The following is a 27,708-nucleotide window of genomic DNA, read 5'->3' as shown; positions in this document are numbered from 1 at the left end:
CCTTAGCGTAAGAGGGAGCCGGTGTAGCTCATTAAGTGTAGTGACCAGGCTACTGTCCGGATTACCGGTGTTCATTTCCCGGCAGGGATTTCTTCTTTAGCCACTGCTTTCAGACTGGCTTTGGGGCCCACCCGGCTTCATACTGGGTGGGTGTTGGGACCTTTTCCCCCGGGGTAAGAGGGCCGGAGCGTGAAGCTGACCATTACCTCCATCTAGTGCCCAGGGTAAGAATGCGTTTTTATGATGTGCTTAGATAAACACAGGGACAATTTACGTTTACTTCAGAGTAAGAAACGATGTTTCACAATCACACGAGACAGTTTTTTTTATTTATGAGTTATTTAAAGGCGCGTGAGTACCGGGATAGCGCAGCCGGTATAGAGACTGGCTACGGGCTGGACGACCGAGAGGTCGGAGTTCGAGTCCCGGTAGGGTCAAGAATTTCCACATCTCCATGTGTTCAAGACCGGGTATAGAGACTGGCTACGGGCTGGACGACCGAGAGGTCGGAGTTCGAGTCCCGGTAGGGTCAAGAATTTCCACTTCTCCATGTGTTCCAGACCGGCTCTGGGGTTCACCCAACCTTCTACACAGTGGGTACCGGAGGCTCTTTCGGGGGTAAAGTGGACGAGGCGTGAAGATGACTGCCCACCTCCCAACTAGTGCCGAGATCAAGAAAATTTGGATCTATACATTCACTCCCCCATACTTCAAGGCTTGGTGCTTAATTAGTTTTACCTTTAGCTTGACCTTTAAGGGCGCTGTCACTAGTTGAGGCTGTATCGTCAAATTGTGGGATGATATTGAATAACGTATTGAAAGGGATGTGGAAGGCAGTGGTCGTGGCCTGATTTGAGATTGCCTGGACGGACTGAAGGACACCACAGTAACTCATAATAATCGGTGTCCTGTCCGAGATTCGAACCCGACTCCTTCCGAGCACAAATTGCGTTACTGCTTGAGCAATCTCGCCGGATAACTCATAGAATGTTAGTGATGATATGTAAATGTAATATGTAAGTCTTAAGTGAGTTAGAAAGTTGGCGAGTTCCTGAAAACGCCCTTATGGCTGTCTGTCTACAGGGCGGGCCAGACTCAATTAGGCAGTTTTTGATTAGATGTTATTTTTATTGATAAATGTTAACAATTGCAATGGTTACAAAAATGGAATCGCACACACATAAGTCATCGATTTTAAGATGCTGGTCAACCTGGGCACCACCTAAGTCAACACAGGCTTGCAGACGCAAAGCAACATTTTCACACTGCTTTCTACACATATTCACCGGAACTTTATTGAACTTCTGAACAATCACCTCACGCAGATGTTTCACACTGTCAATGGGATTAGCGTACACCTTGTCTTTGAGGTAACCCCAAAGGAAAAAGTCTGGTGGGGTGATGTCGGGTGATCGGGCTGGCCACTCCGCAGGCCCTCGACGGCCAATCCAGCGTTGAGGAAAACGCCCGAACACTATTGGCGAAGTGTGGTGAGGCCCCATCTTGTTGCCACCACAGTTCATCAGAGTTCTCTCTCCTCTGAAGTTCTGGGATGACACTTTCCCTCAGCAACTTTAGGTAGGTTCCCCCGTGACGCAACCTTCAAGGAAGAACGGGCCAATCAGTCCTTCGTACGTCACGCCGCCCCACGCCATCACTCCCGGGGACTGGAAATCGTATTCAATGGTGGCACTGGGGTTCTCTGGCCGCCAAAACACGCAGTTGTATCTGTTGACCGATCCTGATGTGTGAAATTTGGCCTCATCAGTCCAGACAGTATTCCGGATAAGGTCAGGGTTCTCCTGAAACTTGGTCAGCATCAACTCGGCGAACTCAAGTCGCCTGTCGAAGTCGTCCTCGTTAAGAACATGAATAAGCCGTGGATGGTATGGCGTCAGCTTCATGTCACTCAAAATTCTCCGCAAACTTGTCCTCGAAATGTCCAGTAGGGCCGGCAAACTTTGATTTCTGAGGAGATGATGCCAGTTCCGCAGCAACACGTGCTTGTGTGTCAGCAGTTCGGACAGTTCTCGGCTGACCAGGATGCTTGGGATTCAAAGCACTGGCAGTTTCATCAAACTGCTTGTTTATTCGGACGATTGTGTTCCTGTGGACTGCTGGCGGTCCAAACTCTTCCAACATCCTGCGCTGGACTTCTGATACATTGTTAGTAACTGAGAAAAGGCGCACACATTTTACATGCTGCTCGAAAGACAACCGTCTACCGGCCATGACGTTTCCTCGATGCGCACTAAGTAGGCAGAGTATTGACCTCGTTCACAGCATACCGTATGATGCTGCCATCTATCGACAACAAAAGGCACTTTCGCATTATCCCGTGTTTTGTTGGATTGGTTAGTTATTAATGATGAAAAACTGCCTAATTGAGTGTGGCCCGCCCTGTATAAGTTAAGCTCGTAGACTGGGAACCGAACTGAATCAGACTCGGCCTAATTACGTTCAGCAAATCTTATGATCGGTCTGTCTGATAATTGCCACTTACGTTACACGAGTATTGCCACGTCTGTATATCATTCACTCAGTTTATTTTAAGGGCTGCTTTCAAGGGCCCAAATTTTCATTCAGATGAAACTCGGTTCATGGTACTTCTGTATTTCCATTTATTTGCAGATTTCATTCGTTGTAAGATGCACATTAATTGGCGGCCTAAATATATCTGTGGCCATGTCTATACATTGCAAGAAAATATAACGAATGCAAGTTATTCCTCTTCGTAAATTACACATGAAAAATAGTGCAAGCTGCCGCTATCGTTATGCCGTCTACTGGATATGGCTCGATTCACGCCTTCATAATTCCATCCCGGAGTGTATTTGCTTGTTCTTCAATAGGTGAACAATAAATAACAAGAATGTCATCGTGAACATTATTTTTTTACTTTGTTTTTGTGAAGGCAAAGTTACCGATCACAGCCGCGCGGTCTAAGACACGAACTGTCTTCTCTCTGTCGAACCCTGTGATCGTGGGTTCAGATCGCACTGAAGGCATGGATGACTGTGTGCGTTTACTCTGTTTGTGTTGCTCTGTGTGTAGGTAGCGGCCTTGCGGCTGGCTGATAGCCCTCCCAAAGAGTCCTACCAAGTGTGTATAGGATTAAGAAACTGAAAGGCGTCCAAGGTCCAACAAAAGGGCTGTAGAGCCATAGATTGATAGTTAAAGATAAAATTGTACCTGTGCTTAATTCATTAATTAAGCACCACGCCTTGAAGATGTGTCGGGCATTGGAGGTATAGCTTCATCATTCTTGACCTCGGCATTGGATGGAGGTGAGTGGTCAGCTTCACACTTCGACGCCCTTACTCCTGGTACCCATTGGATAGGAGTCTGGGTGGGCCACAGAGTCGGTATGAATGCTTGCCATCTATCCCGTGGCCTGTCGCTATACCGACCGAGCTATCCGAGCCCCACGTAAGTAAATGGAAACATCCAAGAATAGTGACGGTGCTGATAGTAACCATGTCATTACCACGTGAAGGCATATGTGAGGACAGGAAAGAGCGATTATCATATATGTTTACCTGCACCGCCTGTACTTGTTCTGACGATACACGCCACATTAAAACAGACATTCACAGTGCGCAGCAATTCTTGCCGCCATATTGAATGTACATGCTGATAAGTTATAGATCAGATACTTAAATTAATGTTAAATCTATTCTTGGATTGTTACAGCGTATTGATGTGGAAGGTGTTGCCGACGTTTAGGAAGTACACGCTGCCTCCTGACTGCCATTATAAGGACCCAGAAGTGCATTACTAGACCTGTAACAGGCCGTGGGTAAAATTTCCCCGGTCCACTAACACTGCTGGCCCAGACGGGACACTAATCCCTGTTGTATCTTCCCCCAGTCTTCCCCGTTACTTTTCAAGACAGAATATACTACACAGGTACTCCTTTACACATTTCGACCATGAAGATGGAGGTAGTATGTACCTGCGAAATGTCACCAACATCGACCACAACCACATGGTGTATGAACCCAAGAACAGAATTAATAGCAGTAGTTTATCACTGCGGACGCCAAAAATCAGTAGCGACTTAAAAAATCGGAAGTATTTTCGCGTGATTTCCTGTAATTCTGAGTTGGGATAGCTTAGTCAGCGATCTGGCCACTTACCTACATATAGCACTAAGATTAGAATTGCGCCGTTCTCTGCATTCGCGTCTCCATACGTCTTCATAGCGTGATGCTTGGACACACGAACACATTTTTACCATGTACGAGTACATTTTCTAGATCAGTGTCCGTACTTTTTTTTTAAATGTATCCACAGTCATTTAAATTTGGCACATGGATAGACAGACGCAGCTGTGCTTCTGGCTTCATTGCCCACCGTGAATACGATGTCCGTACGTACTCCGAAGTGGCATGTCAGGAACTGCAGTGTCATCATCGATAAGTACGTAGGAGGGGTCATTAAACGTGGAATGGAATTGTTGTTTTGGGGTTCTACACCAGAGGTTCCAGGGAATTTCATGTTGGTTTGTATCGGTGTATAACCTGTTCTTTACCGGTATATCTCGTCTTTTTCCACGTGGCGGTAATGTTTCTCACGGAACACGGTTGATGTATTAGTGTTGTGTGTATCTGCTTAAAGTATTCTTGTGTCTTTGTACTTTTCATTTAGACTAGAGCGAAAGCCCTTTGAAATTCAGTGTGGAATAATTTCATTCGTGTTCCCATTTTTTTCGTCTTTCCTTTGTCCCTTTCCTATCGTTATCTCGTTTCATTTATTCTTCCTCAAAACACCTAATTACCTTATCTTTATTCTTCATATGATACAATTCAGAACACGCAGCTATCACTTTTTACGTGAGAACGGCGTAGCGTACACTCACTCACTCATTGAGCCGAGCTCTTCTTGAGAAGCTGCCAGTTGTACAGCTACTCAAGAACTTCTCAGCATTTTATGGAACCCGAAGGTTCATTACCGTGTTCACAAGAGCCCTCCAGCGGTCCCTATTCTGAACCAGATCAACCCAATCCGTACCAATTTGATTTGTCTCATTCTGGTCCGTCACACTATTAATTACAGAGTAGGTAATGTTCGGTCTAATGTGACATACAAGTTCACAACACTTCAATCCTCGCTCACCTTACATGTTTCGATTCAAAAGAATCCTCGGAGGCGCACCACTACGATAAGGAAACACTGTCACATAAGATATTTTAAACAATATGCACTTAAGCTATGAATAATGCTCACTATATAAATTTTGTTGTTATCACGATTGGTATTGATGTTTGTCTTAGGCACTCACAGTGTTTTCTTATCGTAGTGGTGCGCCTCTGAGGATGATTCTTTTGAATCGAAACATGTAAGGTGAGCGAGGATTGAAGTGTTGTGAACTTGTATGTCACATTAGACTGAACATTACCCACTCTCCAGTCCGTACCATCCCATCCTATCTCTCTCAGATCTATTTTAAATATTGTCCACCCACCTACGCCTTAGTCTTCCCACTGGTCTCCTTCCTTCCGGCTTTCCAACCAATATTCTATAGACATTTCTTCTTCCCCATTCGTGTTACATGCCGTGCCCACCTCATCCTCCTTGACTTGATCGTTCTAATTATACTTGGAGAATGAAGAAAGCAGTCTTCTGGGATTTGGCACCGTGTATATGTGGTGTTAACCGACGTTTCGGAGGAACGTATCGCCTCCATCTTCAGGGTAGAAGAAAAAATATAAGAAATCTGCAGGCGAAGAGACCGTGAGAACCGGTAAAAGCAGACTGTGTGGAAATATACACAGCTATGCAGTGTTCTCCAATCTCCTGTTACTTCATCCCTCTTTGGTCCAAATATTCTCCTCAACATATTCTCAAACACTCTCAGGCTATGTTCCTCCCTTAATGTACACATAACATGCAGAAAATACGTCCGTGATTATAAACCATCTTGTATTTCTATATTCATAGATAAATTATAGCAGGGATAGTTCAGTCACTAAAGTGAGTGGCCACAGTTGGGACAGTTGGGTTTCGATCCCTGGCAGGGACAGGAACTCCTCTTTTTGCCAAGTCGTCTACATCGAAGAGTTATGAATCCTGCAGACTTTATTTCCACACACATAATATGAACTTTCAGTTACGAAACGTGAAGTTCGGAAAACAATGGACATTTGCTGACAGTAGTTTGATGTCGAGGCAGCAAAAGTTTGATAAACAGCAACACAAGCCGACGGGATGGCGAAACGGCTAAAAAAGATGTCACTCCTGTTACTACATTTTCTGAATTGTTATTAAATGCACAAACACGTACTGAAATCCTTGTATTAATGATAAGTTTTGTAAACATCAGAACATACAAACTCTGTGCGGTATTTAAGATTCTCATAGGGCTGGTTATGAAGAGTTCTGTCTTCGGGAACATGACACGTTTAGTCCGGTGGAAGTCAAACGAAGTGTAGGCCGAATATATTGCTTCCATCTTTAAGGTCAAAGACCGTGAAGACGTGTTTCTCCGAAATGTCGGTTTACTTCCACCGAAATACACGGCTATCCCAGAAGATAGAACTCTTGTTATGAAATTTACTCTGAATTTGAACATACCTTCAGCTCTTTATGTTTTGGCCGTTGTGTTCCTAACACCCTTAAAATTAAAATGTACAGAAGCACCTGTTCCTGTTTAGTACGGGAAGAACGTGAATTGAGAGTGTTTGAGAAGATAAGGCCAAGATTATTTGAACATAAGAAAGAAGTAACAGTAGGATGCAGAATTTCAATCAAGGAGGATGAGATGGGTGAGACATGATGACCCTCGTGGGTGAGTGAGTAATGCATGCAAAATCTTGGACCGGAAACCTCAAAGGGAAAAGCCTGTCTGAACGACCTGGACGAAAATGGGACGATATTACGAGATGAATATGTGTGTAAGGTCTCAGCATTCGGCGTGTCCGGGCCTATGCTCTCCTTTGATCGATGCTACTGAAATCTGTTGTTTGATCTAGTGAAATGTAAATATAAGGCAGTTCCCACCGGAATCTGTTCTAGGGAGAATCAGAATATGGAAAAACTCCACCTAAATTCTTTCCACGAGAACGGATCCCTTTTTCTCCTTCCACACACCCACTATACCCGTCGTTTCTCCAGGCAACAAAGTTTTCAGCGATGAGTCACCAATGATTTCACTTCTCCAAGTATGGTACATAGTTAGAATAACTCTTAGATGTTAACTGTGTAATCGTACAAGATTTTATCCAGAACAGGTGTCACCAGACATATAAGCCAAAAGATTTTTGCGTGAATCTGTTTTTCAATAATAGGGATTCAATTCCCGGCAGGGGCAAGAGATTTTACTTTACTCCACAGCACCCAGAGCGCTTCTGGGGCCCACTCAACTTCCTGTGCAATGGGTACCGGGCATTCTTGCTCTGGGTGTACAGAGGCCAGGGCGTGAAGCTGGATCACTCAACTCCATCTAGTGCCGGGGTCAAGAATGGCGGTGCTGTGCCTCCACTTCTCCATACGTCTTCGTGGCGTGGCTCTAAATTAAGCGGAGGATCAACTTTACCTTTAACGTTATTTTTTGATGACCCCCTTCTGCTTGAAATACTGGTATTTTCCGTTCCCTCAGAGGGTTCTTGAACCTCAGTGTGGGGACTGAGATGAAAGGACATGTTTCAAGGCAGTGGCTCAGTTGCAGAAATTCAAATCCCGGCAACGAAATCACCATTAATTTTCCACAATTCGTCACGAAATTTTCCGCTACTAGCCACAATGTACCTTTACAGTCGGGAAAGCATTTCGGACAGGGTGAGGAACTATTTTGACCAAAATTATTCGTGGTGTTTCTCAGGCCCTCAGGTGAATGCCAGGCAGTACCTTGAAATAGACTTGGCTGCGCACTTCCACGTTATTCCAAGGTCGGTATTCTGGTGTTGCTTCTGAGGTACTGTTTAAACTTTGCCGCTGATAAAACGTAGATAATAAACAAAGAAACGGGCAGACCGGATTTAACTTTATCAATTTTGGTCCGTCACAATGGTTAATTATTATAAAATGAGTTGACAACACCGTCCAATGTGACTCAGTATGCCTCATTACACAACGAAGGAGAAACATCATCATCAACAACATAGATCGTTAACTATCATATTATAAAAAGGGAGGGTAACAACGCTGCTCGGATCTCAGAGTATGGTAAATAACACCTCAGTCTCCCGTTTTCACGGAAGAGGCACGGAGACACAAACCTCAGCGGTTCAAGATTTTAAATATTAAGAACAATAATTACTTACTCACTCATGGAGCTGAGCCCTTCTTGAGAAGCCGCTAATTCTGCAGCCACTCAAGAATTTCCCAGCATTTTACGGAACCCGAAGGTTCATTACCGTGTTCACAAGAGCCCCCCACTGGTCTTTACCCTGAGCCAGATTGATCCAATCCTTACCATCCCATCATATCTCTCTAAAATCCATTTTAATATTGTCCACCCACCTACGTCTTGGTGTTCCCAGTGATCTCTTTCCTCCTGGCTTTCCCACCGATATCCCATATGCATTCATCTTCTCCCACATTCGTGCTACATGAACTGCCCATCGCATCCTCCTCCACTTGATCACTCTAATTATACTTGGCGAATGGTACAAGTTATGAAGCTCCTCATTATGCAGTTTTCTCAAACCTCCAATCACTTCATCTCTCTTCAGTCCAAATATTCTCAACACCCTGTTCTCAAACACCCTCAGTCTGTGTTCCTCCCTTAATGTCAGAGACCAAGTTTCACACCCATACAGAACCACGCGTATTAGGAACCTTAATAATATATTTTTATCTTACACACCTTTTATACAAGACTATTAGCTTATGTACTATGATATGTGTAATAGTAGATCTTTAACATGTTATTGCCTTCTGAAGATGGTCACAACTGACCGAAACACGTAAAGGCACTATATGCTGGGTGTAAGACAGACCGGATACTCTGATGTGTGTGTATTCATTGTAGTGTCTTCTGTGGGTCTTGTGTCGAAATTGTGAAAACAGTTGGAGTTTTCGGAGCAGCCTGCCGCATACTCCACTAGTATCAGAATGAAATATTTCGCATATCTCTTATTCGTGAACCGGGACACGCGGTAGCGTAATTGGTTGCTGCACTATACTCGTACAGGCCGGAAGATCGCGGGTTAGAGTCCCATATTTTCAGTTTATCTAATCCTTCCAGCCGCACTATGTCCCTGGAGTCGACTCAGCCTCTTAACAGAATTGACTACCAGAAATCTTCCTGGGAGGTAAAGGGCGGCCGGCACGTAAGGCTGACAACCTTACCGCCATCTGTGAGCCGGTTGTCTAGAGAAAATGTGGGAATCTGGACTTCTCGGAACCCAATGGCCATCACGGCCTATTACAGTGATAGTTTTACCTTTACTTTATTTGTGAACCACTGTTTGAGTATCAACGGATATGTTTCATACGAACTCTATCGTTTGATATATATATAGTATGACCTTTTCTTGAACTTCGGAATTTATGGTCTTTATTATAGGTTTCAGGAATTTTCCAGTTCCTTGAGCAAATAAATAGAAGAGTACTAGTTAAAGCTGTGGTACCGGGATAGCACAGTCGGTATAGCGACTGGTTACGGGCTTGACGACCGAGATGTCGGAGTTCGAGTCCGGGTAGGGTCAAGAATTTTCACTTCTCCATGTCTTCCAGACCGGCTCTGGGGTTCACCCATCCTCCTATACAATGGGTACCGGGGTCTTTTTCTCGGGGTTAATGTGGCCGGGGCGTGGATCTGACCACTCAACTCCAACTAGTGCCGAGGTGAAGAAGATGTGGATCTATACGTCCACTGCCCCATACGCCTTCGTGACGTAGTGCTTAGTTAATAAGCACAGGGACAACTTTAACTTTTTTCCTAGTGAAAATGGTGGATGCGATCTCTATATTAAGGTTGTGTTCTGATGTTGACTGAGAATTTATGGTCTTCGTCCCGGCTTTCAGGAAGCCTCTCACTCCTAGAATCAATGCGAACGTACTGATGTAAGTGGTGGATGCGTTCCGAGTGTAACCGGTTCGGCTGGCGTAGAGGTGCTCATCACTGATCTGCGAGCAGTAACCTGCAGAACCAGTGGCGAGGGCCATTCACCCTCCATCTAGACCTCTTCCCACGCCGGCTCGCCGTTGCCAGTTCTTTCGGCAGGGAGGATTTTCATATTGTTTTGGCCCAGTTACATTGGCAGCTCTGCATTATGCACTGAAATAAAGCGTATGTGTATCATAATCCGCCCCCTCCCCCACCCGCACCCCATGTGGTTTGGAAATTCCAAAACGATTAAGAGGTTCACAGAAACAGACAATGGTAGGTTTCTTTATTCACTAGATTTGAGGGTCTCACAACGGTGAATAATATTTTTTTTTTATCTTAATCATACGAAACCACTAAATACATTCTCGAAAGAATGCAGAGTTTTTAGATAACCATACCAATAACATACTTGGGAAAAGAGAATTCAGGGTCGATACTCTGTTACTTTGCTTTCCTTATTTTGAAAACACGTAGGCTTATACCATCTCTTTGCTATTTTTGGCCCCCCCCCCCCGGCCATCAACTTTTTATTGGCTGAACCAATTTTTGTGAAACTTGGTATGTATGTCATGGCACCTGAGCCCATCTCAGTGTCGTACTTCATAAATTCCGCCCATCAATCTGTGTGTCTATGTGTTTCCCCTTCTCGCTGCTAGGCAACGTCTCGGTAAAAACCGTTACCGCTGCAACGAATACGCAACAATAGAAGAACTGTTGGACACATTTTCTATGAGGTACATGTGGTATCAAGGAAAGTAGCTCGCTAGTCACTCCCAGAACTTCGTGTACTTATGTGGAAATTGTTTTCCTGAAGGTTATGAAACGGTCGTGTAACGAGTTCCAGTACCAAATAGTGCTTACATCTTGAGCTTTGTCACCTGTTTACTGAAAATGTTGAAGGATTCTGCAAGTGATATTTTCTGATATGTAGGAAGATCAAATAGCAGTTTGCAGTCCAGGTAGTTCACTAGCCTGGTCTGATTGTAATGGTTTATCAGAATGTATAAGATGCTAGAAGAACCATTCAGGTTCAGTTGTTCCGGTTTTATTTTGATGCAGTCCTCTGTTTGTTACAGACATTCCTGACATTCCAGAGAATATCAAGAACCTACGATCTCTGCAAGTGGCAGATTTTAGCAGCAACCCCATCCCCAGGTATGCACATTTGGGAAAGAAGGCAAAGCAGTATTATTTACTCTCAGTTAGTAGCACTTCTGACTTTCGTTAAGAAGGTGCCCAGTTTGAATCTCGGTATGCCAACTATGCTGATTGATGTTTTTCACGGCTTCCTTCAGCCCCTCTAAGGGAGTACTAGTATAGAACCTGGAATTGGGCCACAACCACTTCCATTCATATCTTTTACAATCCATTATTCACTACTGCTACCATCCAACACTACCTAATCTCAGTAACTGACGCTGAGTAAACCATTAATAAATAATATTATTTATGTTATTCTGTGAGCAAGGGGGGCGCATGTGGTATCGTAGTTGGTTGAGGCACTATGTTACAAGTCGGAAGGTCGCGGGTTCGAGTCTCCTTGAGATGGATTGTTTCAATTTACCTAATCCTTCCATCCGCACTATGGCCCTGGCGTCGACTCAGCCTCTAACCGAAGTGAATACCAGGAATCATCCTGTGGGGTAAAGGGCGACCAGCGAGTAAGGCTGACAACCTTACCACCACTTGTGAGCCGATTGTCTGGAGAAAATGTGGGAGCCTCGACATCTCGCAACCCTATTGGCCTTCATGGCCTGTTGTAAGGATAGCTTTACCTTTAGGTTTTTGTGAGTAGAAATCACATTAAGAAATTTGTGTCTTATCATATGCCATGAAACATTTTCAAGTGAAATAACTAAGTATACGGAGCAGAGTTCTTCAGCAACTGACAGTAGCTTTGCTGGCCAAGAACGTCTCTAGGATTTGTAACACCTGAAGGATCAATACCATGTTTACAGAAGTATGCTCTTGTACTCTGTGTTAAGACAGCTGGATTCAGCCCACAAACTGACACACTGTTTCCTTAAGATCCTATGTAATGTGTCCTTAATGTAGGCATAGTGTAGAAGTAGAACGTGGTTTATGGGGAAGAGAGAATGAGAAGAACAGAGGCTGCGCGCATGAGATTTCTTGGGTCATTCTTTTGAGTAAGTTTACAAGACAGAGGGTGAAAACCCACTGACGCGACAAGCCGCGCGCGGTTTGTCGCGTGTTGTCACTCGCGGCCGTTATTTGTATTGCTTTTATGAGCCGCGCGCGGTTAAGTTTTGGAACGCGGCACACAGGCGGCAGAGCTGCCGCACGCCTAATATGTACGACTAACGGACGCGCGCGACAAAGAGCGGGTAGCCGCTCGCGACTAGTCGCGTCAGTGGGTTTTCAGAAACCTAATGTAATATGACATCTACTGAAAACTAAGAATATAGTAGAAGTAAAGAAATAGCAACTGAAGTATGTTACACGGTGAAGGTACGAGGTCATTATGAAAATATGAGCAGGTGGAATTGCAGAAATTGTCATCATCGTTATTACCCCCAAAATCTGGCGGTTATTTTATCCCATTATCCTCTAAAATAAAAGGTCACTGTGTGCAGTGTAATGTTTTCTGTTGCTAGGCACCATGTACAACTTTATAGGGTGTGAAGTTTTCCTGCCTACTGTTGGCAACTAAGTCTTCTCAGGCAATCAGCTGTTAAATGGAGGTGATATTCAGCGTTCCATATATGGTATCTGTTCCACCATTGGAGGTAGATGTGATGAATGATGTATGAGTACAACTGTCTACTGCTTGTATACACATTTGTTCTGGAATCAGAGCTGTCCTGTCCCATAAGAGCCCACTTTGGGAATGGTGGGTGGAATCTAGTGGCCAGACTATGTTGCTTAACCCTTTTACTGTGTCTTGTTTCTCACCTTTTTAAAGCAATTGGTAAAGGTGGAAAAAAAAGTAACAGAAACGCATTTTCATATATAGTGAATGAGGTTGAATGATGCGATTGGAGAAGGTTATTTCTCGATGTGGACTAGAGCCAAATGTTGCATGATACAGCAGTTCAACTTCAGTGGAATATTGCAGCAGTACAGGTATTCTGGGCATTCTAGGATCCTGGCTGCTCTTTCCCCTTCCTTCCATTATTTTATGCAAGCCGTTGTATGTTGGAACATGTTTATAGTTGGGTACCAGGCCTGAATTTAGGTGAACCCCATAATCCTCTTGAAGTTGCTAGGTTGTAGCCAGTTCTCAGTGGCCTCCAGAAGATTAAGCAACACACTTGGGGCACAATGACTGACCACCAGACTTGACACAATGCTCCCTGATTCTTGCCTGGACAGAACAGTGGGCTCCAAGAGCATGTGTGTGTGTGTGTGTGTGAGAGAGAGAGAGAGAGAGAGAAAGCTGTGTCACTCATCCCATCGACCACTGACAGTGGAGCCAAAGACAGTTTCTGAAACAAAGGATACAACTCTATTTTCACGCAGCTGATCACCTGAGATGTCATTGTTGTACTAGTCACTTTTTGAAGTGAGAGAACAAATCAGGTGTACATGAAGACGTGGCATGGACAGGAAAGGATGAATGAAGAAAATGGCAACAAATCTGCTGATTGCACAGTTTAAAGTGTGCTCACTCTTGGCTTTTCGTCCAAAGAGTTTGCTGGTTTGAATCTAACCAGGTGCATGAATGTTTGTTAGGGATTTAGAAGACCAGATTTGCCCTGTAGTACTAGAGGAGAAAAGGAAGAATTTCTTTATTTTTAGTTTTCGTCTTCTAATGTTGGGATAACCAAATCAGGGAAGTTAAAGTGGGTAGGTATGTACCATGTCAGATATGAAGAACACTAACTCCATGGAGCTGAGCCCTTCTTGAGAAGCAACTAGTTGTGTAGCTGCTTAAGAATTTAACATTTTATGGAACCCAGCTGTTCATTACTATGTTCACAAGAGCCATCCACTGGTCTCTGTCTTGAGCCAGATCAATCCAGTCCATACCACCCCCATCCTATATCTCATAAGATCCATTTTAATATTATCCTTCCACCCACTTCAGGGTTTTCCTAGTGGTGTCTTTCCTTCTGGGTCATGCAGATATGAAATACAGGTTTTAATATTAAATATTTGTGATAAAGATCTGAGAAATATGGTGTTCTTATTAAAGTAACACTAAAATGTAGGATTTGAGTTCTTTTGCCACCTGATTTCATGCTGGTTTCTCTGTTCTGCGGTACTGAAGATGGAGGTGATATGTTCTTCCAAAATGCCATTTGAGGTGTTATACCTCAAAACATAAAACTCTTCAACACGAAAATGCATTGAAAGGAAATGAGTAGTGTGTGCATGATCCCCTTTTCTGTGCACAGATTGTCTTGGATCATTGATTTCATTCATTTGTTTATGATTTATTCTTGGAGCTTTGATTTTATGTATTTGTTGATGGTTTATAAAGTGATGGTATTAGCTGAGGATGTGTGACACTGAATGATATGCTGAATAGTGGATTGGAAAGAATATGGAAGGCAGTGGCTGTGGTCCTGGAATTTGCCTGTAGGATAACTGCAAAAGTCATCAGTCAGATAGCTGGTCTGTGGCTTCAGATTTATATCCAGGATCCTTGAATATTAAGCAGGAGTGCTATCTGTTCAACTGAGCTGTTTGTTTGTGTTCTTGGTAGGAGGAATATATAAAAGTATATCATGTTCTTATTTGCAGGTTACCCCCTGGCTTTGTGCAGCTTCGTAACCTGACAGTATTAGGTCTTAATGACATGTCCCTCACCAATCTCCCACCTGACTTTGGAAGGTAACGTATTCCTCTGAAATCAGGTTATTGTGACTTGTGCCTTACCACAGCATGTCCAGTTTACCATGTAATAATTTTGAATGTGTCAGAGTAATTGTACTATTAAAATTTGTTGTTGATTTTGTTAGAATCACTGTAAGATCTATTCATTTGAACTTGTGGCAGCCTGGAAGGTTCAGTTGAAGTTTCATGTTTGAGCTTTCAATGTAGCACACTCAGTTTGTTACATTGTGGTCGCATTTTATGCCAAGGACATGTTCACATAATTGAAGACAAGTTTTCACATAGAAATAAATGTATTACCAAATTTTTTGGAGGTTCACATTATTTCAGACTTTGCACACGAAGTGGGACTTTGTTCATATTTTTCATATCACACTGTTTCAAATTCGCATAAAATGCTATCTCACTGTATTAGAGTATAATTTTATTTTTCAAATTTTGGACTCTATTTAAGAATGAGACCGCCTCTGTGGTTTAGTGCTCAGAGTTCCTGGCTACAGATCCATAGGTCCCTGGAGTTACCAGATTTTCTGAGAAGAAGTGGTTCTGGAACAGGGTCCGCTAGCCTCGTGAGGATAATTGAGGAGCTATTTCAAGGAAATAGCGGTTCCGGTCTATAAAAACGAGATTAGTGGCTGTGGGCATCTGTTGCACTGACCACTTGACACTCTCTATCCGCAAAAGTTGGCACTAACTTCGCCGACAACCAGAGGTCGCTTGGCTGATATAGTTTGCTTGTGGACTACAGGCCATGGAGTTTTTTTTTCCCCGGCTGTATTTAAGAATGAACTGATCTTTTTGATTTATGTTTATTTGAACATATGACACATATGTTAAACTGAGTTTGATACACACACGGAATATTCATTGCTGATATCTACAAACACGTGTGGTACAGTGACATATCAGAGTCTGTGCTTCTGTTATTTTTTAAAGGTCACTGTAATTTGTAATGTAACATCCTTAAATTAACTTTTGTCTAATCTAACCTGTTTGAGTTTTCAAAGAAACTGGTTCAAATCACCATATACCACTTGATTCTCAACTTAGATTGATGAAACGTTTCACGGTAGGTGAAATGTTTCAGAAGGTTGACTGGGATGAGTGCTTGATGGTGAACTTCTTGTGTGACATTAATGTTTTTGGCTTAGTTCTTAAAATTACATAGAAATATGTTTTCAGCATATCTCTGATTCCACAGAGTGAGATGTTAATTTCAGTTATTGATTTATCATTACATGTTATGAATGGATTTTCATAATTTTGTAATTTAGTTCTTTGACCAAAATCGCCAGCAAATTCCAAATATCCATGTCAGACAGTTAATGGAACCAGTTTATAACATCATCGTCTTATATGAACATGTATATAATGAATGAAGACAATATACCATCTAATAATATGCTGAATTTTGAATTTATGGTGGTTGAATGCTAATATATGTCACGTTCTTGTCAGTAGCAAAAACCGAATGTGGAATGTCAATTGCCATTATTTAGATTAGTTAATCCTTCCAGTTGTGATGCATACTGTCCATGTTTTGTTTTAGTCTTACAAATCTACAATCCCTGGAATTACGTGAGAACCTGCTTAAGTCCCTACCAGAGTCTTTGTCTCAATTGTCCAAGCTTGAGAGGCTAGATCTTGGGGACAATGAGATAGAGGAATTGGTGAGTAAAGTGGTTGAAGACACCATTAGTAAGCTTGAGACTTTGGCAGCCAAACCATGACATTGTATCTGCTACCCAGAAAGTGCAAGTACTGAAAATGAACTTTGGTTTTTTATCCTTTTGTTTCAGCTTACTTTGCTATATCTGTTACAAAAATAAAAGATAATTCATGTGGGTTTGTGTTTTCATGCTCTAATCAAACTAGGGAACCGAGAAAGCTGAAACTTTGCATACGTGCATAGGGAGGGTATGCACTTTAGAGAGTGTCTCCCCCCCCCCCCCACCTGTTAATAGGCTGCAGTTATGGAATTTAAGTGTCTTTGATTTGTATTTTTGCAGCCTCACCATATAGGGAATCTTCCATCACTTCAGGAACTTTGGTTGGACCACAATCAACTTCAGCATCTACCTCCTGTAAGCAATAGTTCATGCATTGGATTATGTGTGAATACCTGTACATAGTCAGTTCTGATCAATAATATAATAAAGATGCTTTATGGACAAACTGATAGTGGCTGGAATAATCTTAGTTTTAATTTCTTAAGTTGATCTTGATGTGTGGACAGTTAAAGAAAAGTGTTGTTCGAGGCTGGTTGAAAGTTTGGATCCCTTAATGGGGTTTTGATGTTTGTCTGCATTTTTTGTCTTGTTTTGTTATGGAAGAACTTTCTGATGTCTAATTGTGTTTCTTTCTGGATTAAAATGAATTTATTCAAGTGCTGGTTGCAGAGAAGTGGTCCAAGCCATCCAACATGACCTTACAGGAAGAAATCCAATCTGACCTGACTCAGCCCAACCCAACCAAACACAGTGTGACCAAACCCAGCCTGACTCACCCAGCCTTATCTGATGCAACCAAACCCAACCTGACTCATCCAGCCTTATCTGATGCAACCAAACCTGATCTGACCCAGTCTGACCTGACCCATTGCTTCTACAGTAAAATTTTCATCTGTATTTCTTGTCAGTGCTGAGATTGTGGTTTAGCTTGGAACATATATTTGGTATGTGAGTAGCTGCAAATTATTGCTTTTAACATGTTATAGGAAATTGGCAACCTAAAGAAATTGGCTTGCCTGGACATCTCTGAGAATCGGTTGGAAGACCTTCCAGATGAGATTGGAGGCCTTGCAAGCCTCACTGACCTTCATTTGTCTCAGAATGTAATAGAATCTCTACCCGATGGGTTGGGAAACCTTCAGAAGTTAACAATTCTGAAAGTGGATCAGAACAGGCTGGCAATCTTGAATCCAAACATTGGCAAGTAAGTATCTGCAAGTGAAATTGCATAAATTTGTAATATTGACCTTTTCAGTTTTAGCCGTAGTACATATTCTGGCACTGTGCCCTCAGCACTGTGTGACATTTATTTTAATGTGTAATTTAGAGACAAAATTGTTTTTTTATGCCACATGTAATGTGCCTTTGCAACCAAGATGGATTGCTTTTCCTCCCTTTCATATTCCTCTCAATTTCATTTCTTTTGCAAGCATCTGTGACAAATGAGGAAATTGACAGTTGAACAGTAGCAAAGGTTGAGGTTCTCATGGCAGTAGCTATGGAGATGTTGTGGCATAGCCTGGTAGTGTACTAACACTTCGGAGAAATGTGCTGCCTTCATCTTCCAAGTAGAAGATAGAATGATTGGCAGTGAAGATAGAGGCTATGTGAATTTTTGACACATGAGTAATGAACTATGAGACTACATAGTGTCACATAGTCAGCTTAATTGTGCAGTCATCCATGTGGCTACTGCCAGGGATTATAATGTTGAAAGGATTAATTTTAGTTATATTGAAGGGAACATGAATGATATGTGTCTTCTTGATTTATTTAGGTGTGAGAACTTGCAGGAACTGATACTTACAGAGAACTTCCTGATGGAACTGCCAGTATCAATTGGAAAGCTTGTGAAATTAACCAACCTTAATGCAGACAGAAATAACTTGCAGGCTTTGCCAGAGGAGATAGGTTTGTATGTTTTGTATACTTTGTAAATTTATAAGATACTTTGTTTCCTTTTAGGGATTTTTACTGTAATGTTACTGTTTTCATGAGAAGAAGAATAGAAATGACAAACTGAGTTAGGAAATAATAATGTGTTTGAATTACGAGGGTGTGTCAAATGAAAACCGTAAAAAAAATTTTAAATTTAATTTACTGAATGAAAGCGGTACACAACTATATCATTTTTCTACACAGTCTCCATTTCGTTCAATACAGGCCCTCCAGTGTTTACAAAGTGTAGGATAGGGACCAGTGGAGGGCTCTTGTGAACACGGTACTGAACCTTTGGGTTCCATAAAATGCTGGGAAATTCTTGAGTAGCTGCAGAATTGGCGGCTCCTCCAGAAGGGCTGAGCTGCATGAATAAGTAAGTAAATGGATTCCTCTAGAAAAAGAAATCTTTTGGTTGTCTGCGCAACCACTAATGCACTGCCTGCTGTACCTCTTCATGAGAACGGAACTTCTTTCCTCCCATTGCCTCTTTGAGTGGCCCAAACATGTAATCACTTGGGGCTAGGCCTGGTGAGTATGGCAGATGTGGAAGACACTCAAAGTGCAAGTCTTGGATTGTTGCAACTGCTCCATGGGCAGTATGGGGTCGAGCATTGTCATGTTGCAAAAGGACATCTCTAGTCAAAAGTCAACATCGCTGTGATCTGACTGCAGATCGAAGATGATTCTTCAAGAGATCTGAATATGAGGCACTGGTGATAGTGTTCCCCCCAAGGCGTCTAGTGCTCCAAGAGTATGCCTTGTTCGTCCCAAAAGAGAGTCAGCATAATCTTCCCAGCAGATGTCTGTGTCCGGAACTTCTTGGGTTTTGGTGATGAGGAATGACACCATTCCTTGCTCATTCTCTTAGTTTCTAGTTGGTGGCAGTGCACCCAAGTTTCATTGCCAGTAATGATTCTCAAAAGGAAGCCATCACCTGCTTCAAGGCACCACAGAAGTTCTTCACAGCGTCAACACATCATTTTCTCAATTCTGGAGTCAGCTGCCATGGCACCCACCTTGCAGACACTTTGTGAAACTGGAGCACAACAGGAATGGCGTGGTGTTCTGATCTGTGACTCATGTTAAGAATTTCGGCTATTTCATCCCCCGCCCTTCGGCGATTCTCCATCACTAGGGCTTCAACTGCTGCAGTAGACTCATGGGTCACAACTCTGTGCACCTGACTTGGGTGAGGAGCATCTGCCACAGACGTCACACCATTTCTGAATTTCCTACTCCATTTGTACACTTGCTGCTGTGATAAACATGCATCACCATACTGAACCTTCATCCGTCGATGAACTTCAGTCAGTTTCACACCTTCACTGATCAAAAAATGAATTACAGAACATTGTTCTTCTTTTGTGTATGTACGTANGTAACAGGCAAACACGGCGACTAGGCAACAAGGAAGCAAGGCGTTTCCTGTTGTCCAGCTGAGGGTTTATAAGAGAACTACACTGCCTATGAAGAGTTTAAAGTGTAGCAGCAGCCGAAGTGAGTTTTCAAGGCAGCAGCCACGGAGTGAGTTGGAGTATAGCAGCAGTCGCGGAAAGAAGAACCGGACATGTGTGTGATAATCAGTGATAGTTCGTGATCACTGAGAAGGTATTGGGAGTGTGTGATACAGTGACACATGAATAGCTCCCGTATCGTACTGTGAATACATGTAAACTACTGAGGACAGTGTGAAGAGATTTGTTTGTAGGGTTTGTAAAGTGTGTAAACCCGTAACATTGTTGTTATTAATTGTATCCAAGACTTGTAGGTTGTTAAATAAACCAATTAACAATCTGAATGGCGTCTTCAGTCACTAAAACACGTTACAATACATTTGTGAGGTATACTGTTTAATCATAGGTGTGGACTGGTTATTATAACAGGTTTTTCCTGGCATTCCTCAGTCCATCCAGGTGAATATTGGGTTGATAACTACTTTCTGCAATATACTGTGATGTGATGGATGCAAACCAGAATAACAGAGCCATAAAAGACATCCATTGCTAGGCAAAGGTTGGTAAACAACATATGATATCTGGTTTTCTTGGCAGAAGATATGAATGCAACAACAGAGGAACTGTTGGAAACATTGTTTCTATTGGTGCCAACCCAAGGATATAGAGTGAAGACGAAATAGACAACTATGTCAGTTGAGAATGTAAGGGAGTTGCCATCATGGGTTAGCTATGAGAGTCACCAACCAGCAAGGACAGGAGCTGTTGAACATGGAAGCCGAGGAATCTACTCTGTTGGGATTTGTAGCCTAGAAACAGTTAGTGAAGATGAACAGAGAAGAACTAACATGTACTGTAGTGAAAAGTTCAGTGCCTGAGTTATCAGAAGTGCTATAATTGTTTGTAATTATGATTTGTAATAGTTCTATAAATCATATTACCAATCAAAACCTTGTGTTTAGTCACTAAATATGTGACAGTATCATTCATCATATTGTGACATGTCTAGCTGTTGCTGGGCAACGGGAGGTGGAATGAGTTACCATGAAGACAGACTCTGGATAAATGGTCGATTACCGAGCCAAAGTGCTGGTTGCTACACAGCAATAAACATCTCTCGGCAGCGTTGCCCAGTAACACCTGTAAACATGGTATTTACACAACAGTGAAACAAGGTGAGTTTTCCACTGTCTGACTGAGGGTTTATAAGGGAGACTGGAATGCATAAGGAGGTAGTTGAAATGCAGCAGCTGGTGAAGCCAATTAGTATTCGGAGCATTCGGTGTAGTGGAAGTCTAGCAGTCGCCGAGGTCAGTTGTAGCGAGTGAAGGTGAAGAAGACGTTATAAGTGCAGTTCTTAGTGTAGTGCCGCAAGAAGAGCAGAAGCCAGCTCACACCAGAGGAAGGGAATAGAAGTCTTCATGGAAATTGGTGTTGCAAAACGTGATTATAACAGTGAATTAGTGATGATCGTCCTTGTAATTGTGTAAAAGTGCAACAATATGTTGCAATATAGCTGTTAGCCTTCCTGCTTTGTTATCGGTTGCACTCAAGTTTGATTCTTGGTCTGGTGGCTCACTATTCAGGCTGGTTTTTTATGTGGTTTTCCTTCATCTTAGGCAAATTTTATGGGTTAAAATAGATTGTGGTTGCTACCTTTCACATCCTGCTAGGTTAAAAATTCACAGTAACCATTGTGCAAGCTCCAGAATTGACAAAATGTCATTAAAGAAACCAAGGAACATCAGTGACCTCCTTGAACTTGTACTTTTGTAATTGATTAAACAGAAACCACATATTTGATCCCCTTATAACAGTGAAAGAAAATGCAATTGTATCTGGAGTTTTGTAGATATCTGTGACATCGTATTGTTATGGAGCTACTCAGAATTTTAACAGCACCAAGGCATGGTTATAAATCAGCTGTCCTCTAGTTAGTGTCATATAGTTCAGAGTTCGAGGTTCAGCTTAAAACATTCACTGCTTTATGGAGACTTCACCATTTATGTGAAGCTGTCACTTCCTGGAACCCATAAAATTATAGCAGTTTATTTATTTTAAAATTTTGCTGATCACCTCATTTATTTGCAATTCTATCCAATGCTTATATGTGTTGTGCATAATGTTTCACATTCTTCTAAAGTGAACCAACACATTTATTAATTTAAGTTGTCTTTTATTGTCTGCTATATGTGTGTTTTGTTTGGATAAAAACAGTTCCATTCATATTTGGAGATTGATATGAATGTTCATAGCCGAGATGTTCGTTTTTATTCTGGGCATATCATTGCATTCTGAAATCATCTACTAGAGAAAGTGACAGTAATATATACAGATTTATATGATTGACAGTGGTCACATAGGCAACCAAGCACATGCCTTGGACACTGAGGAGACTGAGTTGCCCATCTTGTGTTCTGAAGGCTCCTGTTATGAACCTTGGGCAAACCCCTGAAACATTTTATCTATTTTATCAAGGGCTCCAGTTAGATGTATTAAAATAGGTCGTGATCACTTTCCCCATGTTTAACTGTTCACCACTCAGTTATTCTCCTTTTCTGTTAATGCCAAATAGTCTTTACAGTTGGTACAACATTGTTAAATTACTTAAGAAAATAAACCATGTGTCTTGTGCCACAGCTAATTTTGCACTTGATAGCATTAACGTAGTTATACTTTTGTCTCAGAATCTCATAATTGCTGGTACTGGGATCTGTATTTCAGGAAAACATGGCACTGGGGCAGGTTCTCTGCAAGTACTTTGCTTTCCCCTGCCATTTCTTATTCCACCAGCTGTTCCACCTTCATTAATTATCATATTAACACTATGTAGCCGCAATACTGACAGCACTTTTAAATATTCAGCCAACTAACCAGCTGGCCAGTATTAATATTAATTTGTTTGCTGTTTTTAGGCTATTTATCACAGCTTGGCGTTCTGTCTCTGAGGGATAACAAACTTCAATATCTGCCATCAGAAGTGGGAAGCTGTTTGGAACTTCATGTACTTGATGTGTCTGGTAACAGGTGAGTCAGAAGGAACACATTTGTAACATGGCATTTATGGGACTGTTTAAAAAATTGTGGTGAAATATATTTGAAGTGTCTCAAATCAGGTAAGTGGAAGTGAATTGAAATCTGTAGAAGTTTAGTTTTGTCAGTAGTGCACTATGATGATATGGATTGGGTTGATCCAGCTCAAGATATGGACTAATGGAGGGCTCTTGTGAACACGATAATGAACCTTCGGATTCCATAAATACTGAGAAGTTCTTGAGTAGCTGCACGATTGGCGGCTTCTCGAGAAGGACTGCTCAGCCCCATGTGTAACTGCTTTGTATTCAACAGATAATTTGAATTGCCACATCATACATATTTATGAATCTGCTGCAATAAGTGAAGAAGTAGTTTCAGAACATTCTTAATCTTTACATGTCTGCCGTCTATACATTGCCTTTGAATTATTTCATTGCATTGAATGTGGAGAATAGCATGCTATTGATGTACTCCATACTGACATAGTGCCTTATTTTTGTACTAGATTTGCAAAGGTATATGAATATTTGAACATGTCAATTAGGCATTCATGGCATATCTGTAACATCATAGACTATTCCATCTTTAAAAATAAAAAGAAACACGTCTTGCTGTGTTAGCTTTTGAAATACACTGTCCTTTTTTCCATTGTTTTGCACATCTATAGTTTGAATAGAGTAAAAAGTGGTTTCCAGACACCCCAAAGCTTCAGTTAGTTGTTTTCTTTTTGTGAGGTGGGGTGACACTGGGTCCACTAGGCACGTAAGCCACTAATGTGCCTGTTGTACCACCCCCAGATAATAACTTTATTAACTGTCACAACACAACAAATATCAAGATCAGTGCCTAGCTATGGCTCTGCTACATGTTTCGGCTATCAGTAGCCATGATCAGGCAAATACATGGTTAACATATATACACCACTGAACTGCAGTACTATTAAATTGGATACAGTACTATTAATCACATAAAACACTTGATGTAAAACATACAATAAATCAGATTATATAAAACAAGAATAAAATTTTAAATTGATGTTTTATATCATCGAATCAGTTGTTGGTTTTGTAATTTTGTTGTGTTCCCATGGACAAATTGGAATATTCTATATTTTTATTTTGTATATAAGATTGTATAGGAGGCTCGTGTTGTAGATGTAGTAAATTAATGTTAATCTGAAAATGATATTAAAGTGATAGTATTAAATTTTGTGATAATCAATAACTGATTTTCCTATTGAAGATATAGTATATATTACTTACTGTTTAGTCGGTGCCTCATCTTAAAGTATTGTCCGTTCTGTAGGGAATGTAAACGACTGATTTGTAATGTAAGATTAAAGTCAATGCAAGGGAGGGAGATAATAAATATGAGTATGGAGCAGCTGGTGGAATGAGAGTTGGCAAGGGAAACCGAAGTACTCCGAGAACACCTGCCTCTCTGCCACTGTCCAGAGTTAGGTTTTCTGTGGCTTTCCCATTGACTTTTGAAAGTTACCATGACTGTCTCCTTGAAATATTTTTTCGTCCTCCTCCCTGATGCTGTATTAAATCTGCAGTTGAAATGGTGTCATTAAGTAACCTGATAAGCAGAAAGTATTTACAAATGAAACCATTTGGTGGGGGGGGACAAAGTTGTTCACATCCGTGACATTCTCTTAAGTCATACGTGTACCCTGGTTAGTGCAAAATGAGCAACAAACCTGGCAAAGCTTACCAAAAGAAAAGTGTCTTACCGTCCCACCCAGTGAAGCTTCTAGCCACACCGGTTGGTCGCTACTCTTTACCATCCTTCCTTTCTCTTGTCGTTCTCATCGCTGCCGTCGTTGGTCGTTGAGCTTGCAGCTAGGTCGGCTTTACCTGGCTCCACCGCTTCTCCCACTCCACCACTTCTCTTCACCATGGAAAGGGGTATCACGTCCGGGACTTGGTCTGATTTGTCTATGGGCGCCAGCAACTGTGGATACAGCTGCGAAGTGAAGGGAAAAGGTGGACGGGGTGGGAGCTGATGGTGGTTGGGCTAGTCGTGGGTGGCGTTAGACTCTGTCTCAGGTCGTTTAGGGCCTTACTCCAAAGAAGGAGAAAAGAACACACTGGAAACACAGACACTTAGCACCACTTCCTTTATTGGTTTGTAATCTGGGCGTCACTGAGATACAACTCAGATTGTTACTTTACTACACTCGGTACAGGAGAGCTCGGATTCTACCAAATGAACGGGTTGTCGTTACTTGGTTACACACTCCTGCAAGCCTTGTCACTTTGCACCATTAGCACTGTTGTGGAGCACTTGGGGACTTGTACAGGTTACCGCTACCACTATGTGTGTGGTGTTTGAGAGGGTCACCAGTTCGCACTCGTGTTTCTTTTTCAATTTTCACTTAACAGTCGATCGAGAGGGCTAGCTCCACGTCCGGTGAGTTTAACTGTTGTTACGAGACTTCTTAAAAGAACAAACTCTCTGTTTTTGAAGATTCAGAGGCCTTGCAAAAATTTGAGGAACGCCTCATTGCCATCCTCCAAATCTCCGGGTTGGCTGGATTTAAACAATAGGGGGGAGGGTTCGATGGAGTTTCTCATTCCTCCAATGGTCAGCTGTTTCGCGGCAAAAGTTGGGTTCACACGCTTTCACAGTATTTCTGACCCAGGGTGGATTGAGGGGGTTCAATCTCATGGTCTTCTAAGGGTATGTCCGTGATGAATTTGAGGCCTAAATTGTCATATTCATTACGCTGCACCGAAAAAGGTTCTTGTATGGTATTTAGAACTTGAATGAAGGGGGGATTCGCTAAAGGATATTCAGAAGGTCTCCACTACAAGATAGCGGGTAACATTCGGATTCCTAAAACATTTGACTGCCATGACAAATCGGGTGTTGAAAATTGGTCCCTTTCCTCGACTATTGAAACAGTTCGCCGCTCCTTTCTAAAAGCAGGTTTTAACATTTGGCGAGTTATGACCGGTCAGAGGGCCATCTCTCTACATGACAAAAGGTTCTCTCCAGCGTCTTTTTGGACAGATTTCTCTTTTATTAGAGCATATGGCTCTTTCTAAAAGTAGGGAGAGTGTTGGGCTGGTTTGGTTTTAGTCCGAGGATTGTGACCCGTCATAAACTTTACCATCTCGGAACTGCGTAAGGAAACTCTCAAGCTGTTAGTTCTTTAGAATTTCCTCTCATCCCAAAATACCCGCTCGGGTATGAGGGAGGCCTGACTTCCCTTAGTGCCAATTGGGTTCAGGTCCCCCTGGTTGGAGTGGGGTGTGAGGTATTACCTCTGCTTTGATGTAGTGACAAGTACCGACACATGTAAACAAACATTGTAGTCCTTTGCATTGTAAGGTTACAAGTGCAAACTTCTTCAAGGTGCAACAAAGCAAGAACTTGAGTTCCCTCTATTAGGAAGCAAGAAGCAAAATGAGTTAAATGATCTCAAATGCAGCCATTGGAAACCAACCTACCATTTGGAAGAAGTCTTAGGTCATCATTAATTGATCATCCCCAAGAGCATAGAATTTGATAGCACATTGATTAGAAAATACAATGAAGTATTGCATGTGGACAGTCTGCAAACCAAATAATGTGTGCACTGATAATCTAGAGCAGTGTTTCCCAACCTTTTTCATGCTGCGGACCCCCTGTACCGAATGTTAATTCACCGCAGCCCCCATAAAACCCAAAATGGAAATTTTTTATATTTTACATATAAAAGTGAAGCAGTAACTTACAATTTTACAACACTAAATGTGTCATTTATGACAATAAAATACTGTTATAAATGGAGCTTATTCGGAAGATTATGAACATATAAATTAGGCCTAATATTATGAATTTAACACTCACCTAATGTGATGGCTGGTGCTGTTTTTCAGAGGTCAACTTTCGCATGTCAGGATCAAAACTGGATAATTTCAGATGTAAATCTAGCTCCACGTTAAGTCTGTTCCTGTATCTGTTTTTCATGTGTACAAGATGAGAAAATGTTGTCTCGCACAGATATGTAGTGGAAAATGGCAACAGATGTCTTACAGCCCTTTTGGAAATTTCAGGGTAAACAGACCTAGCTTGGAACCAAAACTCCAGTAACGGTAACAAAGGAAACAGCATTTTGAACGTTGANATAAATGCCTCTGATGATGGCTCCGTGGTGAGCCGAAACATGTAAGGCAGGTGGTGACGAGGTGGAAAACTTAAAAAAGTGTCACATTTGACGGAAGGAACTTGATTGTTAATTAGAAAGGGGTTGTTCACTGAAATCAATGAAATCACTCAGCGTGTGAAAGGAATCGTATTTTCCTTTCTTGATATGGTTGCACCGCAAATTTAACTTCTTGATTGTTGCCTCTATCTTGTCCTGCACAGAAAACACAGTGATAGATGTACCTTGAAGGCTCGAGTTAAGAGTATTCAAGATGTTAAAAATGTCTGCCAATTAAGCAAGAGAGGAGAGCCATGCGAAATCATTTAATTAGTGTGTTAACTGAAATTTGGAGTTTATGAGGAACAACCTTACTTCGCCACGAAGCTCAACCGTGTCAAAACCTTACCCCGGGACAGCCATCGGATTTATGAGTGCAATAATAAGTGTTCGTTATCACTTCCCATTTCATTACAATGTGCAGAAAATAACTAGTTGTTAAGAGGACAGGCTTTAATAAAATTCACAATTTTTACTGCTTCATCTAGAACGGTT

General features: G+C 41.9%; 1 protein-coding gene across 6 annotated transcripts in view; it reads left to right on the top strand.

The window, feature by feature from the left end:
* The window catches only part of LOC111865893 (protein lap4), a 221,069-nt gene that overhangs the window by 40,728 nt on the left and 152,633 nt on the right, over positions 1-27,708 (top strand). For all 6 annotated transcript variants that reach the window (XM_023854324.2, XM_023854326.2, XM_023854323.2 and 3 more), the window contains exons 3-9: positions 11,134-11,212; positions 14,765-14,854; positions 16,407-16,527; positions 16,867-16,941; positions 17,574-17,791; positions 18,365-18,498; positions 22,898-23,009. In XM_023854324.2, coding sequence (XP_023710092.1) covers positions 11,134-11,212; positions 14,765-14,854; positions 16,407-16,527; positions 16,867-16,941; positions 17,574-17,791; positions 18,365-18,498; positions 22,898-23,009 — 829 coding nt within the window. The remainder of the gene's footprint in view (positions 1-11,133; positions 11,213-14,764; positions 14,855-16,406; positions 16,528-16,866; positions 16,942-17,573; positions 17,792-18,364; positions 18,499-22,897; positions 23,010-27,708) is intronic.

This window comes from Cryptotermes secundus, unplaced genomic scaffold (assembly GCF_002891405.2).
Source record: "Cryptotermes secundus unplaced genomic scaffold, Csec_1.0 scaffold1670, whole genome shotgun sequence".
NCBI classification, from domain to species: Eukaryota; Metazoa; Arthropoda; class Insecta; order Blattodea; family Kalotermitidae; genus Cryptotermes; species Cryptotermes secundus.
This window is presented reverse-complemented; position numbering and strand designations above follow the sequence as displayed.